The following is a 14242-nucleotide window of genomic DNA, read 5'->3' as shown; positions in this document are numbered from 1 at the left end:
CCCTTCTGTGAATCTACTTGTCCAGAATTGACCCCATGATCAGCGTGGCCGCTGCAGACCACGTGTCTCTGCTTCTCACTCCCGGGCTGGCTGACCCTGGGCACAAAAGCACTTGGGTTCTGTCCTCAACACCATGCTGTGTTCTCCCATTCCTGTGACCTGGACTCCTGAGGGACGGATGAACTCCTGAGCTATGGCTAGCTCCCGGGGCACTGATGCTCTCCCTCCGCGTGTCCAGGGCTGAGGGGAAGGGGCCCTGGCACTTCTCGTGCGGCCACCAACGCCTTGTTTGCCTGGTCCTCTCACCGTCTTCACCATCCGGGAAGGTCTAATCCAGGCATACCCTCCCCATTTCTTTTTTTTTTTAATGGGGAAAAAAATTCCAATCATCATCACTTTTTTTTTTTTTTTTTTTTTGCCAAGGTCTTTAAAGAGCAAAGAGAAAGACACTCAGGACCCGTAGGTACACATTTTGTGTATATTTAAATGCAGATATCCTGGTTTCCTGTGTAGACTTGCAAGCAATACCTTGCAATTTAAATGTTAATAGGAGGGTAAACTTCAAAATCAGAATTCTCTGCGAGGGAGGGCTGCTCATTCTGGTTCTATTTAATGGCCCTCCTGTCTCCGCTCCACCCTCCCCAAGTTAGTGTCAGCCCCTCCTGCCCACTCTTCCCACCACGCGGAATGAAATGCTCTTCTTTTTCAAAAGAGTTTAGAAGGCGTCTTTCTAAATTCAAACATTAAAATGTTAAGTGTTGGGGCCGTGGAATAAAGATAATGGACTCAAGCCTGAGACCGTGGTGAGATTTTTCTGTATCTCGGCCTTTGCCTCAGAGTCAGACTCAGTTCCTGGTTCTTCTCAAAGGGATTATTCTTAGGCGAACCCTGAATAGTATTTTTCCAAGGCCTCAGAGTTAGGCGAGTTAGGTTCTTCTCCCCTCTTATTTTTTCTAGAGAGGCAGGAAGGGATGGGCAAGAAATACATGCTTTGTAGGTTCCTGGGTACAAGATACTGCTGTGAGCACTGTGTGCCATCACAGAGAATACGGAAGGTGGCTTCTTACTCCTGAAATGGCACATGGGTTAATGCAGATGGGGAGGAAGGGGCCATCGACATGCAGAGGGGCAGTATGAACTGACCTAAGTGCCACCAAAAATTGACAAAGACTTAAAACCCACAAAATCCTACTTAATGCTTTCAGCTCAGATACGCTATTAAGTTCAAATGGCATTCCTAAGGACCTCATGAGCCAAATTTTGAGTGAATGTGATATCTGGCTCCATCTTCCTATCTCATTCCTTCATTATTTACCCTGTCCTACTGAAGGTTTGAAGCCTCCTTCAGTTTTTGGGGAGCATCATGGGCGTGAATCTCTGTTCTACCAATTACTAGTGGAATGGGTTTCAGCAAGATACTCTGAGCTCCGTTTTTCAGATAGAGATTATATCAGGCTGGAGTTCTCTAGAGGAGCAAAGCCACTGAACCGTACATATAAATATACAGAGAGAGATTTACTTCAAGCAAATGGCTCACACAATTGTGGGGGCCGGCAAATCCCACATCTGTGGGTCAGGCGGCAGGCTGACTGCTTCTCCTGACTCACGTGGTTGCAAGGACTAACGAACCCAAAATTTGCAGAGCAGGCGATAGGCTGCTGGCTCACAGGGTTGCAGGTTAGGAGGCAGGTGGAAGACTTCCCAAAGAACTGGAGGTCAACCCTGAGATGAGTGCAGGATCGAGAGAGATAGTACAAGCTTTCCCAGAGCATCCATATACATTGGATGCAGGCCACACCCCCAAAGAAGCTCCCCTTCCAACTGACAGGCTGTTCACATCAGATCACAAAATGGAGGATGATTACATAATATCTGCCAAACCACTGAGAATCATGGCCTAGCCAAGTTGACACCTAACATTAACCATCAGAGATAAAGACCCTCTCCACAGTATCTGCCTCAAAAGGTTGAAATGCCCATCAACAGATGAACAAATAAACCAAATGTGGAATATTACTCAGCTATAAAGAGAAATGAAGTCCTAATGTACGCTACAACATGAATGAACCTTGAAAACATTATGCTGAGTGAAAGAAGCCAGACATGAAAGGACAAATACTATATGATCCCACTTATATGAAATATCTAGAAAAAGCAAACACAAAGAGACCAAGGTTTGTTAGTGGTGACCAAGGGCTGGGAGGGAGGGAATGGGAGTCAGGGCACTGGGCCTGGCGTGACGGAACAGTTTTAGAAAGAAACAGTGTCGATGATAGCATAACGTGGTAAGGGTGATTCATGCCACTGGATCGTACACTGGAAATGGTTAAAATGGGAAAATTTTACGTTTTGTATATTTTACAACAATCAAAAAAAAAAAGTAGAGACGCATGCAGGGGAAAGACGCCACGCTGTGCCCGGCACAAAGGGAGTGTCCAGTGAATGGCCACTATTATTATTATCATCGTGTTTCTCACACTGGCATGTAGTCACCATGAGATCATCTCTTCACAGGAAGACAGGTTGTATAAACCCGTCTGGGAGGCTGCCCTCCTACTCCTGGTGGGCCCGCCTGCTCCTGTCCCCCATCGGGGCTGAATCCCCAACCAGAGTCTCTGGCTTGCATGCTAACTCCCACTCCTCTTCCCTCAGACCTGCGCAGAATGACGGCTGGCTTTATGGGCATGGCGGTGGCCATCATCCTCTTCGGCTGGGTCATCGGGGTGCTGGGCTGCTGCTGGGACCGAGGCCTTATGCAGTATGTGGCGGGACTGCTCTTCCTCATGGGAGGTAAGGCCAAGGCTGGGCTCCTCAGTGGGTTGGTTAGGGGAGGGTCCCAGAGGACCTGACACCTGAGGGCCGGGACTGGAGTGGGGTCTTCACCTGCATTCCTTCACTCATTCATGTACTCAAAAACATTGCTGCACCCCCTCAGCCACTGAACACTGTGCCCACTGCTGGTGATGCAAAGGAAAATGGACATGGTCACTTCTTGGGACCTGACTGCCCACTATGAAGAAAGATGATGGCCATGTGACTATTGGTTATGGTGCTGGCAGAGATGGCTGGTGAGGAGGAAGTAGCGACCCAGGAAGTGCCCCACCATGGTCCATGCAGGCCCTCCACTTGGGCGTGTCTGGCAGGTACCCCTCAAGGCCTGCCTTCCCCTGTGATGCAGGGCCCAAGGTCACTGCCATCTTCACATGAGGCAGTGTGAAGGTGGTGGGTCAGGAGTGGGCCCTCCCTCATCCCTGTCACGGCCAGGGCCACAGAACCACCCCCAAGTCCTGACACAGGGACTGAACATAGAAGATTGAAAGGGCCCTGAGGGAACAGGTGCCGCCGTGGGAGGAGACGCTGATCCAGTCTTCATTGCCTCCTTGATCCATGAAGAGTGAGCATGTGGTTAGAGTCTCCTGGTGTGCATCTGGGTCCAAAGCTGAAGTTAACCACTGGGCTGTGCCTGTCACAGTCCATCCCTCAGGGGAACGCAGATGGATGAAGTGTGTGGGACTAGATACAGGGGGAATAGGGCTAGGACAGAGGGAATTAGAAGTGTCTGTGGAAAGAAGGAAAAGTGAGGCTTACACATGGAGATAAATATCCTCTAGACCAGAGCCACAGGCACGTGCCCTGCTGTGAAGCATCAGCTCTGGGGTCCAAGCAGAGGCAGAGGTGGGAAGTGGGCAGGGGGCAATGCTGTTTCTCCATCTCCAGGCCACACTGGGGAGGGGAGGAGCCGTTGCTCTTGGTGTACAAAGATCACTGGCAAGGAGTGAGCCCTAGGTGGGAGTGCGGAGAATTGCAGGGTCCAGCTGGGGCCTGAGGGTCACCCTCACTCTCCTGAGGCACAGCCAAAGACAAGCAGGGCTCTGCAAGGAGATGCCCAGGCCAACCAGACTCTCTGCCTTCCGTCAATGTCCTGTGCTGGAGCTGCCTTCCATGGGGCCCACTACTGGGGTTCTGGCAGAGGCTGTCAGAGGAAGGCAAGGGGGCTGTTTATGGGGGTCCCCACGCCCTCCTTCTGGCCTCTCTCAGAGACAGGCCACGACTCCAGGTGCACCTGCCTTCTCTGTGCCCTCTGTGAAGGCAAGGGTCACACGGGGCCAGCCAGTTGGGCACCGGCCGTGAGCAGCAGACCCTTCCTCCTCCCCGCCCCCAAGCAGAATCTTACGTGGGCTGCAGTGTAAGAAGATAAAAGTGGAGGCCTGGGTGTGTAGTCAGTGTTCTGACGAAGACCACCAGGCTTTGTGAGCCTGTAGATAGAACACGTGAGCAAACAGACCTCCGGCCAACAGGAACCCAGAGGCCCTGGACTGACAGCTTTCATCTCCTCCTTTGGAGGCTTTTGCGTCTCCCAGCACACATTCTCTGCCCTCCTGTCTCCTCAGGTGGGGGACAAGGCTCGTACCTGCCCAGGTGCTAAGTCTCCGGGACTTAGCCACCCACCAACAGTGTCCTCCTGGGTTGCTAATTCACCTCTGGGAGAACCAGAGAGAGATGATCTAATTGGCCCTCACTCTTCTCCCGCCAGGCTGGTCCCCACTAATCAGACAATACAGGGCACCCAGAGACCAGTGAGCACTGCTGGGCCAGCCGCTGGGCAAGTGGGGTCATCGGGGTGTGTCTCACCCACCTGAGACCTTGGATGGAACTCTCCTAGGGCGTGTGTGGATAGACCTGCCCCCCACTGCTGAGGAACCTTCCGGAAGCCCAGGATTGATCAGGCATCTGAGGCCCTTCCCACAGGGCTGGGGTGAAAGCTTTGCTTATCTTTGCTGTGGCACCTTTCTCAACCTTACTGTAGTCAGAGTCACCTGGAGAGCTTTTAAAATACTGAGGCCTGAGCCCTGCCCAGCCTGGTCGCCCCACTCTGCCCAGCCCACTCCGCCCCTACCACCTCCAACCCACCCCCTGTACCCATCCCCTCCACCCCATCCGCCTTGTCCAGTCCTGGCCTGTCCTACCCCACCTTGCCCAGCCAGGACTACTTGTGATGATTTTTCTTTTTCCTCCAGCCTCTTGTGACTCTTTTTCAAGCCTTATGCAGCTGGAGTTAGGGCAGTGCTTTCTTTGTTGTTGTTGTTTTTCATAGACTTTATTTTTTAGAACAGTTTTAGATTTACAGAAAAATTGAGACGATTGTACAGAGTTCCCATATCTCTCTCCCTCACACACACACACAGTTGGCCCTGTTGTTGACATCCAACATTAGTATGGTATGCTTAATACAATTGCTCTGTGCCTTGAAGTCAATTCCGAATCATAACGACCCTGTAGGACAGAGTAGAAATGTCCCATCGGGTTTCCTAGGCTGAAATCCCTACCGGAGCAGATCGCCAGGTCTTTTCTTCTGTGGAACCGCTGGTGGGTTCTAACTACCAACTTTTCAGTTAGCAGCTGAGCACTTAACCCTGGTGCCATCAGGCCTCCCTTTGTTACAATTAATGAACCAATATCGATACTTTTTTTTTTAACTGAAGTCCATAGTTTATTCAGATTTTGTTAGTTCTTACATGCTGTCCGGTTTTGGTCTCCGGATCCCACCTAACAGACTGCAAATGCAGACTTCATGTTTCCTTAGGCTCCTCTTGGCTGTGACAATTTCTCAGACTTTCCTTGTTTGTGATGACCTTGGCAGTTTTGAGGAGGACTGGTCAGGCGTTTTGTAAGATGCTTTTTTTGAGATTGGCCTGATGTTTTTCTCATGATTAGACTGAGATTACGGGTTTTTAGGATGAAAACCACGGAGGCAAAAGCAAAGTGCCATTTTCATCATATATCAAGGGCATGTGCCATCCACCTGATTTATGACTGCAGTTGTTGACCTTGATCACCTGGCAGAGGTAGCTTTGGTCGGGTTTCTCCACTGTAAAGTTACTCTTCCCCCTCCTTTCCATACTGGGCTCTTTGGAGGTTCACTGTGTGCAGCCCACCAGTGAGGGATGGGGGTATCCCCTCACCTTGAGGGTGGTGCAGCCACATAACTTATTTGGAATCCTTCAACACAGGAGATATGTCTCTTCTCCATTTATTAATTTATTCAATCATTTATTCGTATCAGTATGGACTCATGGATATGTATTTTATACTTTGAGTGATAATGGAATACTATACTGTTTTGTCATTCAGATTGTCCCAGCTTTGGCCACTGGGAGCTCTGTCAGTTACCACTGTGCCCCTGTGACATACCCCCTTCAATGTGGGTTTTTTGAGCGCTTCCTTACTTCCTGGAGCCCTGGTGGTGAAGTGGTTGAGCTCAGGCTGCTAACCAACGTCAGCAGTCCAAATCTACCAGCCACTCCCTGGAAACCCTATGGAGCAGTTCTACTCTGTCCTGTAGGGTCACTATGAGTTGGAATCGACTCAACAGCAGTGGGTTTTACGAGTCCTTACTTTCTAGCATTACAAGATGCCCCAGGCTTATCTTGTATTTGTTCTGTCCCAGTCCTAGAATCAGGCATTTCCCCAAGGATCCCCAGTCCCCTTCATTGGAGAATGGGATGAGACACCAAAATCCGAAATGCTCTGAACATTCTGTGCTTGGTCATCGTCTCTGTCCCCATGTAGATGAGCTCCAGGACCTTGTCTGCCAGGCTCTCCAAGGTCCCCCAGTGTAAAGCACTCTCCATAAACATTTGCTGAACGAATGCTGTAGCAAAGTGCAGTATGTGCAACAGAGAGAAAGGGTCTTGTTTTGTCTCAACAGCAGCAGTTCTTCAAGGAAGTATCGTATCTTCTGCTTCAAGTCTAATCGTCTCCCCTTCCGGGGGATTCCTTTTCCTCTTTTTATCTTTTTTGAACAGTCCTGTGAGTTGGAATCAACTTGATGGCAACAGGTTTGATTTTATTTATTTATTGTTTTGGTTAGCATCTCTGCAGTTCGCTTGTAAAATGTCTCAAGTTCCTTTGGGAAGCAGTGTATGAATTATACATGAATTGGTGAAGAGTTGCCTGTCTTTACCTTGGGGCTCAAAGAACATCAGAAATCAAAGGACCTCAGAGGTCACCCTGCTGACCTTCTTATGTTTCTAGACAAGGGTTTTTAGGTCAGCTGTTCTGGCCACCCTGGCTCCTAGCACCATGTGTCCTGAGCCCCTGAGCCACACACACTGCATCCCACACTAACTAGCAAGCTCGGCTCTCAGCCTCCAGCCAGATGCCTGTGGTCCCAGACCCTCACCCCACCCCTTCTCCATTCCTTGCTGTGCCTCTCACATGTAGGCAAGGTGGCCAGGACTGGGGGCTGGGTGGTAATGGGAAGAGGAAGCCATTCAAGCTCCTTCTCCGACCACCTGCAACCAGTGTCCCTTTTACTCTTCCTCAGTGGGTCGGGGGAGGGAAGAGACCACCCTAAGAAGCTCAGACTGCTGTGTTGGGATGGCTGCAGTGATTTGCAGACCGATGAGATCCAGGTGTCTGGCATCTGTCCCCCCACCACCGCCAAATGCACCAGAGAGCAGGTCAGCTGGGAGGTGACCCCAAATGCTCAGCATGACGTCCACCCTTCTGAGGGACAGAGACCTTGACAAAGATGCAACAACTGACAGCAAGCCTGTGACCTGAAATGAAGAGGCCAAGGCATTGGGCGGCTGGTCTGGGGGCTTGTCCTTTGATTCAGTGACAAAGTACCCCAAGCTGGATGGCTTATAAGAACAAATTTATTGTCTCATAGTTCTGGAGGCTGGAAGTCCAAAGTAGGGTGTCAGCTGTGTTGGTTCCTTCTGAGGCTCTGAGGGAGAATATGTTCCAGGCCTCTCTCCCAGCTCCTAGTGGCTCCAGGCATTCCTTGTTGTCAATGATTTCATTTTACTTGGGTCCACAATCAACAGCCATGGGAGCAGCAGTCAAGAAATCAAGAGACGCACTGCATTGGGTAAATGTGCTGCAAAGGACCTCTTCAAAGTGTTGAAGAGGAAAGATGTCACCTTGAAGACTAAGGTGCACCTGACCCAAGCCATGGTATTTTCAGTCGCATCATATGCATATGAAAGCTGGACAATGAATAGGGAAGACCTAAGAAGAATTGATGCCTTTGAATTGTGGTGTTGGCGAAGAATATTGAATATACCATGGACTGCCAAAAGAACAAAAAAATCTGTCTTAGAAGAAGTACAACCGGAATGCTCCTCAGAAGCAAGGATGGCGAGACTGCGTCTCACATACTTTGGACATGTTGTCAGGACGGATCAGTCCCTGGAGAAGGTCATCATGCTTGGCAAAGTACAGGGTCAGCAGAAAAGAGAAGGACCCTCAACAAGGTGGATTGACACAGTGGCTGCAACAATGAGTTCAGGCATAACAACGATTGTAAAGATGGCACAGGACCAGGCAGTGTTTCATTCTGTTGTGCATAGGGTCGTTATGAGTCGGAACCGACTCGACGGCACCTAACAACAACAACAACATTGCTATTATGTGGATACCGTAAGTGAAGTCTGTTCTAATAGGCAGAGAAGTGTCTACAGCTCACCCTGACCCATCAATAGCGACTCTGACATACCAAAAAAATCCCAAACCCATTGCCGTGGAGTTGATTCTGATTTACAGTGCATAAAACTCGTCTCATTGCCTGCCTTTGTTGTTTCAGGGAGGATTTCACTAGAACATCACAACGCTTCTCTTGACTTTTTGACTTTTAACCTTTATTTCAAAATCCTAAGCCGAGATTCACAAAGCCAGAGCGTCACGTAGTCTCCAGAGCAGAGAGCTGCTTTGTCCTGGAATCCCCAGCTGGGAATGTTAAGACAGAGAAGACCCTGGAAGGAGTTGGACAGCAGGGAGGCGGTGAAGGCACCCAGGGCATTCCTTCGGGAAGAGCCCAGCCACGTGTCTTTGATATCCGTGCCCGTGAGCTCATTCCATTCCCCACCTCCTCACTGGTGGGTTAAGCCCATGTTCAAGAAGTCGAGTCATCCAGTTGGCAGGGGAGTTATGGGTTTATCATGGAGAACTAGTCCAGGACCAAAGAAATTCTGGACTAGCAGACAAGAAGTCCACAGACATTTCCTAAATCTTCCACTAACACGCTGTGTGTTTGGAAAGAAGTTTATGTATCTCTGCCTTCTAATACATATTGTACGTTAATACTCTGGCCAAGGAGTCCTAGATGGCACAATAGTTAAATGCTCGGCTACTAACTGAAAAGATTGATGATTTGAACCACCCAGTAGCTCCTTAGGAGAAAAACCTGGTGATCAGCTCCCATAATGATGACAAACTAAGAAACCTTATAGGGCAGTTCTACTCTATCACATGGGGTCGCTATGAGTCAAAATGGACTCGACAGAACCTAACAACAATATTGCTGAGGCTACTTTTAATTTAATTTAACTCTAAGAAGTAGATAGTGCTATTCTATCTTTACGTTTGAGGAAACTGAAGCCAAGAGAGGCTAAGTCACTTTCCCGAAGTCGAATAGCTACTGTCTTAGCTACCTAGTACTACTATAACAGAAATACCAGAAGTGGATGGCTCTAACCAAGAGTTATTTATTCTCTCATGGTCCGGGAAGCTAGAAGTCCAAATTCAGGAAACCAGCTCCAGGGGAAGGCTTTCTCTGTTAGCTCTGGGGGAAGGTCCTTGTTATCGATCTTCCTCTGGTCAATGAGCTTCTCAGCACAGGGACCCTGAGTTCAAAAGATTCACACTCTGGCTCTTATTTCCTGGTGGTAGAAGGTCCCCCATGTCTCTCTGCTTGCGTCTCTCTTTTATATCTCAAAAGGGATTGATTTAAGACACAGTCTAATCTTGTAAATTGAGTCCTGCCTCATTAACATGACTACTTGGAATCCCACCTCATTAACATCATAGAGGTAGGATTTACAACACATAGAAATATATCAGATGACAAAATGGGAGACAATCACACAACACTGGGAATCATGGCCTAGCCAAGATGGCACACAGTTTGGGGGGACAAGTCAATCCCTACAGCTACTAAAAAGCCAACCTCAACCCAGCCTGTCCAACTCCCAGGCTGGAGCTGCCCTGGACAAGCCTCTTGGTGCAGCATCCTATATTGTGACATTTGGGGTGAGGCAGGAGAGCCTCCACATCCCTTCCAACCCCACTGCCTCTGAGGCCATGACTATCTTGTTTCACTCCTACTTCGGGATGCTGTTGGAAATGAGGTGTCACCAAGCAGAAAGAACCCTTTTGTCAAATGGAGATATTTAACTTCTTGTTTTCTAGACAAGAAAGAAAGAGGCGGAGCTGGGCAGCAGTAATGAGCACAGAACTTGGAGCCAAGCTACCAGATCTGAACCCCAGCTCTGCTGCGTCCTGGCTGTGGGGCCCTGGAAATTACTGACCACCTTTCACTCCTTGCCTCTATCTTCTCACCTGTAAAGCGAATAATAATAGTGCCTACCTCAAGCATGCTCAAAACCAAACTAGTTGCTGTTGAGTTGATTCTGACTCATAGTGACCCTATAGGACAGAGTAGAGCTGCCCCATAGGGTGTCCAAGGAGGGGCTGGTGGATTTGAACTGCTGACCTTTTGGTTAGCAGCCGAGCTCTTAAGCACTGTGCCACCAGGGCTCCACCTGAAGCATAGTCATGAGAATTATGGAGTTAGCTCGTGTACAGGGCTTAAACCAATGCCTGGACCCACTCAAGAACTTTGAAATACTATTATTTTAGCAACTGAGATGCCTCTTTTTTCAGGACCTACCTTAAGTGACACTGAGCAGTGCCAGCCATCACTACCAACACCCTACAACACACTACACACCACAGGCCATGGGGAGTCATCTGAACTGAGACTGTCTTTGTTAATCACCACCCTGTCCATTCATTCACTCACTCATTCAGTAAGTAAGTAGATAAACGCTGTTGCCATTAGCTGCCTTTGAGTCAGCTCCTACTCCTGGCAACTTCACGTACAACAGAATTGAAATATAGAGCAGTCCTGGGCCATCTTCAGAATCGTTGGCGTATTTGAGTCCATTATTGTGGCTACTGTGTATTTTGAGTGTGTTCCAACCCAGGGGGCTCATCTTCCAGCACTGTATTGGACAATGTACCATTGTGATCCAGGGGGTTTTCACTGGCTGACTTCTAGAAGTAAATCACCAGGCCTTTCTCCCTAGTCTGTCTCAGTCTGGGAGCTCTGTTGAAACTTGTCCACCATGGATGTCCCCGCTGGTAGTTGAAAAACTGATGCAGGGACAGATTACCCAATAAGCAAAGTATGCATGGGTTTAATTGTACTTACTTGCTAACCTGTCATGGACTCAAACTACCCATTGCATTGGGCAAATCCGCTGCAAAAGACCTCTTTAAAGTGTTAAAAAGCAAAGATGTCACCTTGAAGACTAAGGTGAGCCTGACCCAACCTATGGTGTTTCAGTCGCCTCATGTGCATGCAAAAGCTGGACGATGAATAAGACCGAAGAATTGATGCCTTTGAATTGTGATGTTGCCAAAGAATATTGAGTGTACCATGGACTGCCAAAAGAACGAACAAATCTGTCTTGAAAGAAGTACAGCCAGAGTGCTCCTTAGAAGCAAGGATGGCAAGACTACATCTCACATACTTTGGACACATGTTATCAGGAGGGACCAGTCTCTGATGAAGGACATCATGGTTGGTAAAGTAGAGGGTCAGCGAAAAAGAGGAAGACCCTCAAAGAGGAGGATTGACACAGTGGCTCCAACAGTGGGCTCGAGCATAACAGTTGTAAGGATGCTGTAGGGCCGGGCAACGTTTTGTCCTGTTGTACATAGGGTCACTATATGTTGGAACCAACTCAATGGCACCTAACCACAACAACTAATCCATAGTGCACAGTTTCACCTGGTGTTCATCACAGCACAGATGTGAAACCCCTGTGAATTGTTTACCACAGATTGGTAAGTAAACACAATTAAGCCTGTGTGTACCTGGCTTACTATAAGCCGGTGCAAATGGTGCTCCCTGGTTAATCCGCCCCTGTGCCAGCAGCAGAGCTTCCAGCATCACAACGACATGCCGACCACCACAGTAGGGCGCACTGACAGATGGTGGTGGAAATAGATAAATACCGAGAACCCGTTAAGTGCTAGACACGGTGTGAGCCCTGGGGACGTGTGGGAAACAGGAGAAAGTTCATGTGAAGCTCACGCACCAGTGGGGAGACAGACAAAAAGGAAAGGTCAGGGACAGGTGAGGCAATGCCAGGTGATGAGAGCTGTGGAGAAAACCAAGGCAGAGGAGACAGTGCTCAGCAGCTCCGTTTTGGAGTGGGCGCAGGGCAGGCTGTTCCCTTCTCCCAGCTGGTAGCCTTTGAGCAGACTTGAATGAACCCACAGGATTTGGGGCAGAGCATTCCAGAAAGAGACCCGCAGGTGCCAGGGCCTGGGCTGGAATGAGGTGTCTGGCTGAGAACTGAGCTGGAGGACAGCTGGCAGGAGCAGAGCCAGGCGAGGACTGGGTGGCTGGAATCAGAAAGGAGGCAGATCCTGTAGGGCCTGGGAGGCTGCAGTACAGCGGGGGCAAGGGGCGTCCATCCGGCCTGCCTGCCCCATCCAGTTCACAGAAGCTCTGGGCTGTCAGCCTACACGTGTGACTCGTCAGTGGCTCCTGTTTCGTTGTGGCGGACCCACCGCCACAGCTTCCAGCCCCTACCAAGTCCAGTCTAGGCTCAGGCTGGGATCCTGACCCCCAAGCTTCCTCCTCTCGAAGCCACGACACCCCATCAGAGTTGGGGTCCCTGCCCCCGTGGACCATCAGCCCATGGAGTTGGAAGAAGGGCTGGCCAGGGCGGAGGGAGAGCAGGGCACTGGAGGCCAGCTCCGGCTGGGCTGGCTGTGGAGACAGAAGCCATTTCTCCAGCAGCGTTTTCCGTGGAAACAGACCCAGAATGTGGCGGAGCCTCCACACCCTTGAGCACCATGGAAACCTACCTAAGCGACTTCCAAAGCCTCCCTCCTTCCCGCTCTTCTAGGATGTTCTCACAGAGGTTTGCCACCTTTAGAGAGAGGGAAATCTTAGGGCAAGCTTCTGGCCCTTGAAGCGAGTCACAAGACACAAAACAGTGGTGTCTGAAGTAAATGGAGAAGGCCCCTCCGATCTGGTTAAAAGCTGCTCCCAAGGAAACGGTTACGAGGGAGGAGCAGGCTTGAGTGTGGAGGAGGACCCTCTTATGTCCTGGGGTGAGGACAGGTGAAGTGGCCTGGGACCTGAGGCAATAGAGGTGTCTCTGTCTCTGAGAGGCTCCTGGGTGCCCCCACGGCTCGCCAGGCCATGTCGCATGGCCTGGAGGATGGGGTGGGACCAGGGAACACGGTACCAGCCCAAGCAGGCCAGGCCAGGCACTGGGGCCTAGAGACAAGGCAGCATCAGAGGGCCAGTCAGGTGTGCCGCAATGTGCCAGGGGGCTGACGGGGAGAAAGGCCCAGATCGGAAAGCCTGGTTCACCCTCGCACCCAGGGCAGCCTCTGCACTTAGCTCTGGGTAAGGCCCTGTGGATGGGGTGGGGAGCCCGGCAGGCCTGGGCTGTCTGCGGTCTGCACTGTATGGGGCTGGCCATGTCCCGAAGGCCTGGGTGTACTGTGGGACAGGGATTCTGGGGAGGCCTCGGAGCATCACATTGGAGGGGTGACACAGCTGGTCTGCAGCATCAGTGAATTCTGCCCCAGAGGTCGTCTTAGTTACCTGGTGCCCCCATAACACAAATATCACTTGTGGGTAGCTTTGAAGAACAGGAACTTATTTCTCACGGTTTTGGATGTTAGACGTCTGAGTTCACAGCAGCAGTGCGAGGGGAAGGTCCTTCTTTGTCTCTTTCAGTTTCTAGTAGTGGCTGGCAACCCTTGGCGTTCCTGATCTTGTAGATCCTTCTGTCTCCATTGCATGGCGTCTGTTTTCCCCGTGTCTGTCTGTGCTCCCTTTTAATAAAATACTACCCAGAAGGGATTAGGTTTAGGACCCACCCTAATCCCCTATAAACACATGTTAACTGATAACTTCAAAGACCCCATTTCCAAACAGGGTCACATTCACAGGTACCAGGGTTAGGACTTTTGGGGGATACAATTCAATCCATAGCGCAAACATACCTGTGTGTCTTCACAGTATCTGGGCGCCTAGTGTGAGTGGGCAGTGCCTTGCGTTTTCTCCCCACGTGCACAGGAATTGGGGAATGGGGCCCATGTAAAGCCCTGCCTCCCTCTGACAGTCTAGAGTCCTCCCAACTCTAAGCCACGCTCTCCTAGGTCAAAGCCGTATCACCACGTGTCTGGAATTGGGGTTTGGAAA

General features: G+C 50.1%; 1 protein-coding gene across 1 annotated transcript in view; it reads left to right on the top strand.

Annotated features, from left to right (window-relative positions):
- TMEM178B (transmembrane protein 178B) overlaps nucleotides 1-14242 on the top strand; it is a 386507-nt gene that overhangs the window by 342794 nt on the left and 29471 nt on the right. The window contains exon 3 of the mRNA XM_010599766.3: nucleotides 2653-2790. Within this exon, the coding sequence (XP_010598068.2) occupies nucleotides 2653-2790 (138 nt within the window). The remainder of the gene's footprint in view (nucleotides 1-2652; nucleotides 2791-14242) is intronic.

This window comes from Loxodonta africana, chromosome 8 (assembly GCF_030014295.1).
Source record: "Loxodonta africana isolate mLoxAfr1 chromosome 8, mLoxAfr1.hap2, whole genome shotgun sequence".
NCBI lineage: Eukaryota > Metazoa > Chordata > Mammalia > Proboscidea > Elephantidae > Loxodonta > Loxodonta africana.
Note: the sequence above shows the minus strand (reverse complement) of the source record. Positions and strands in the feature narration are given on the sequence as shown.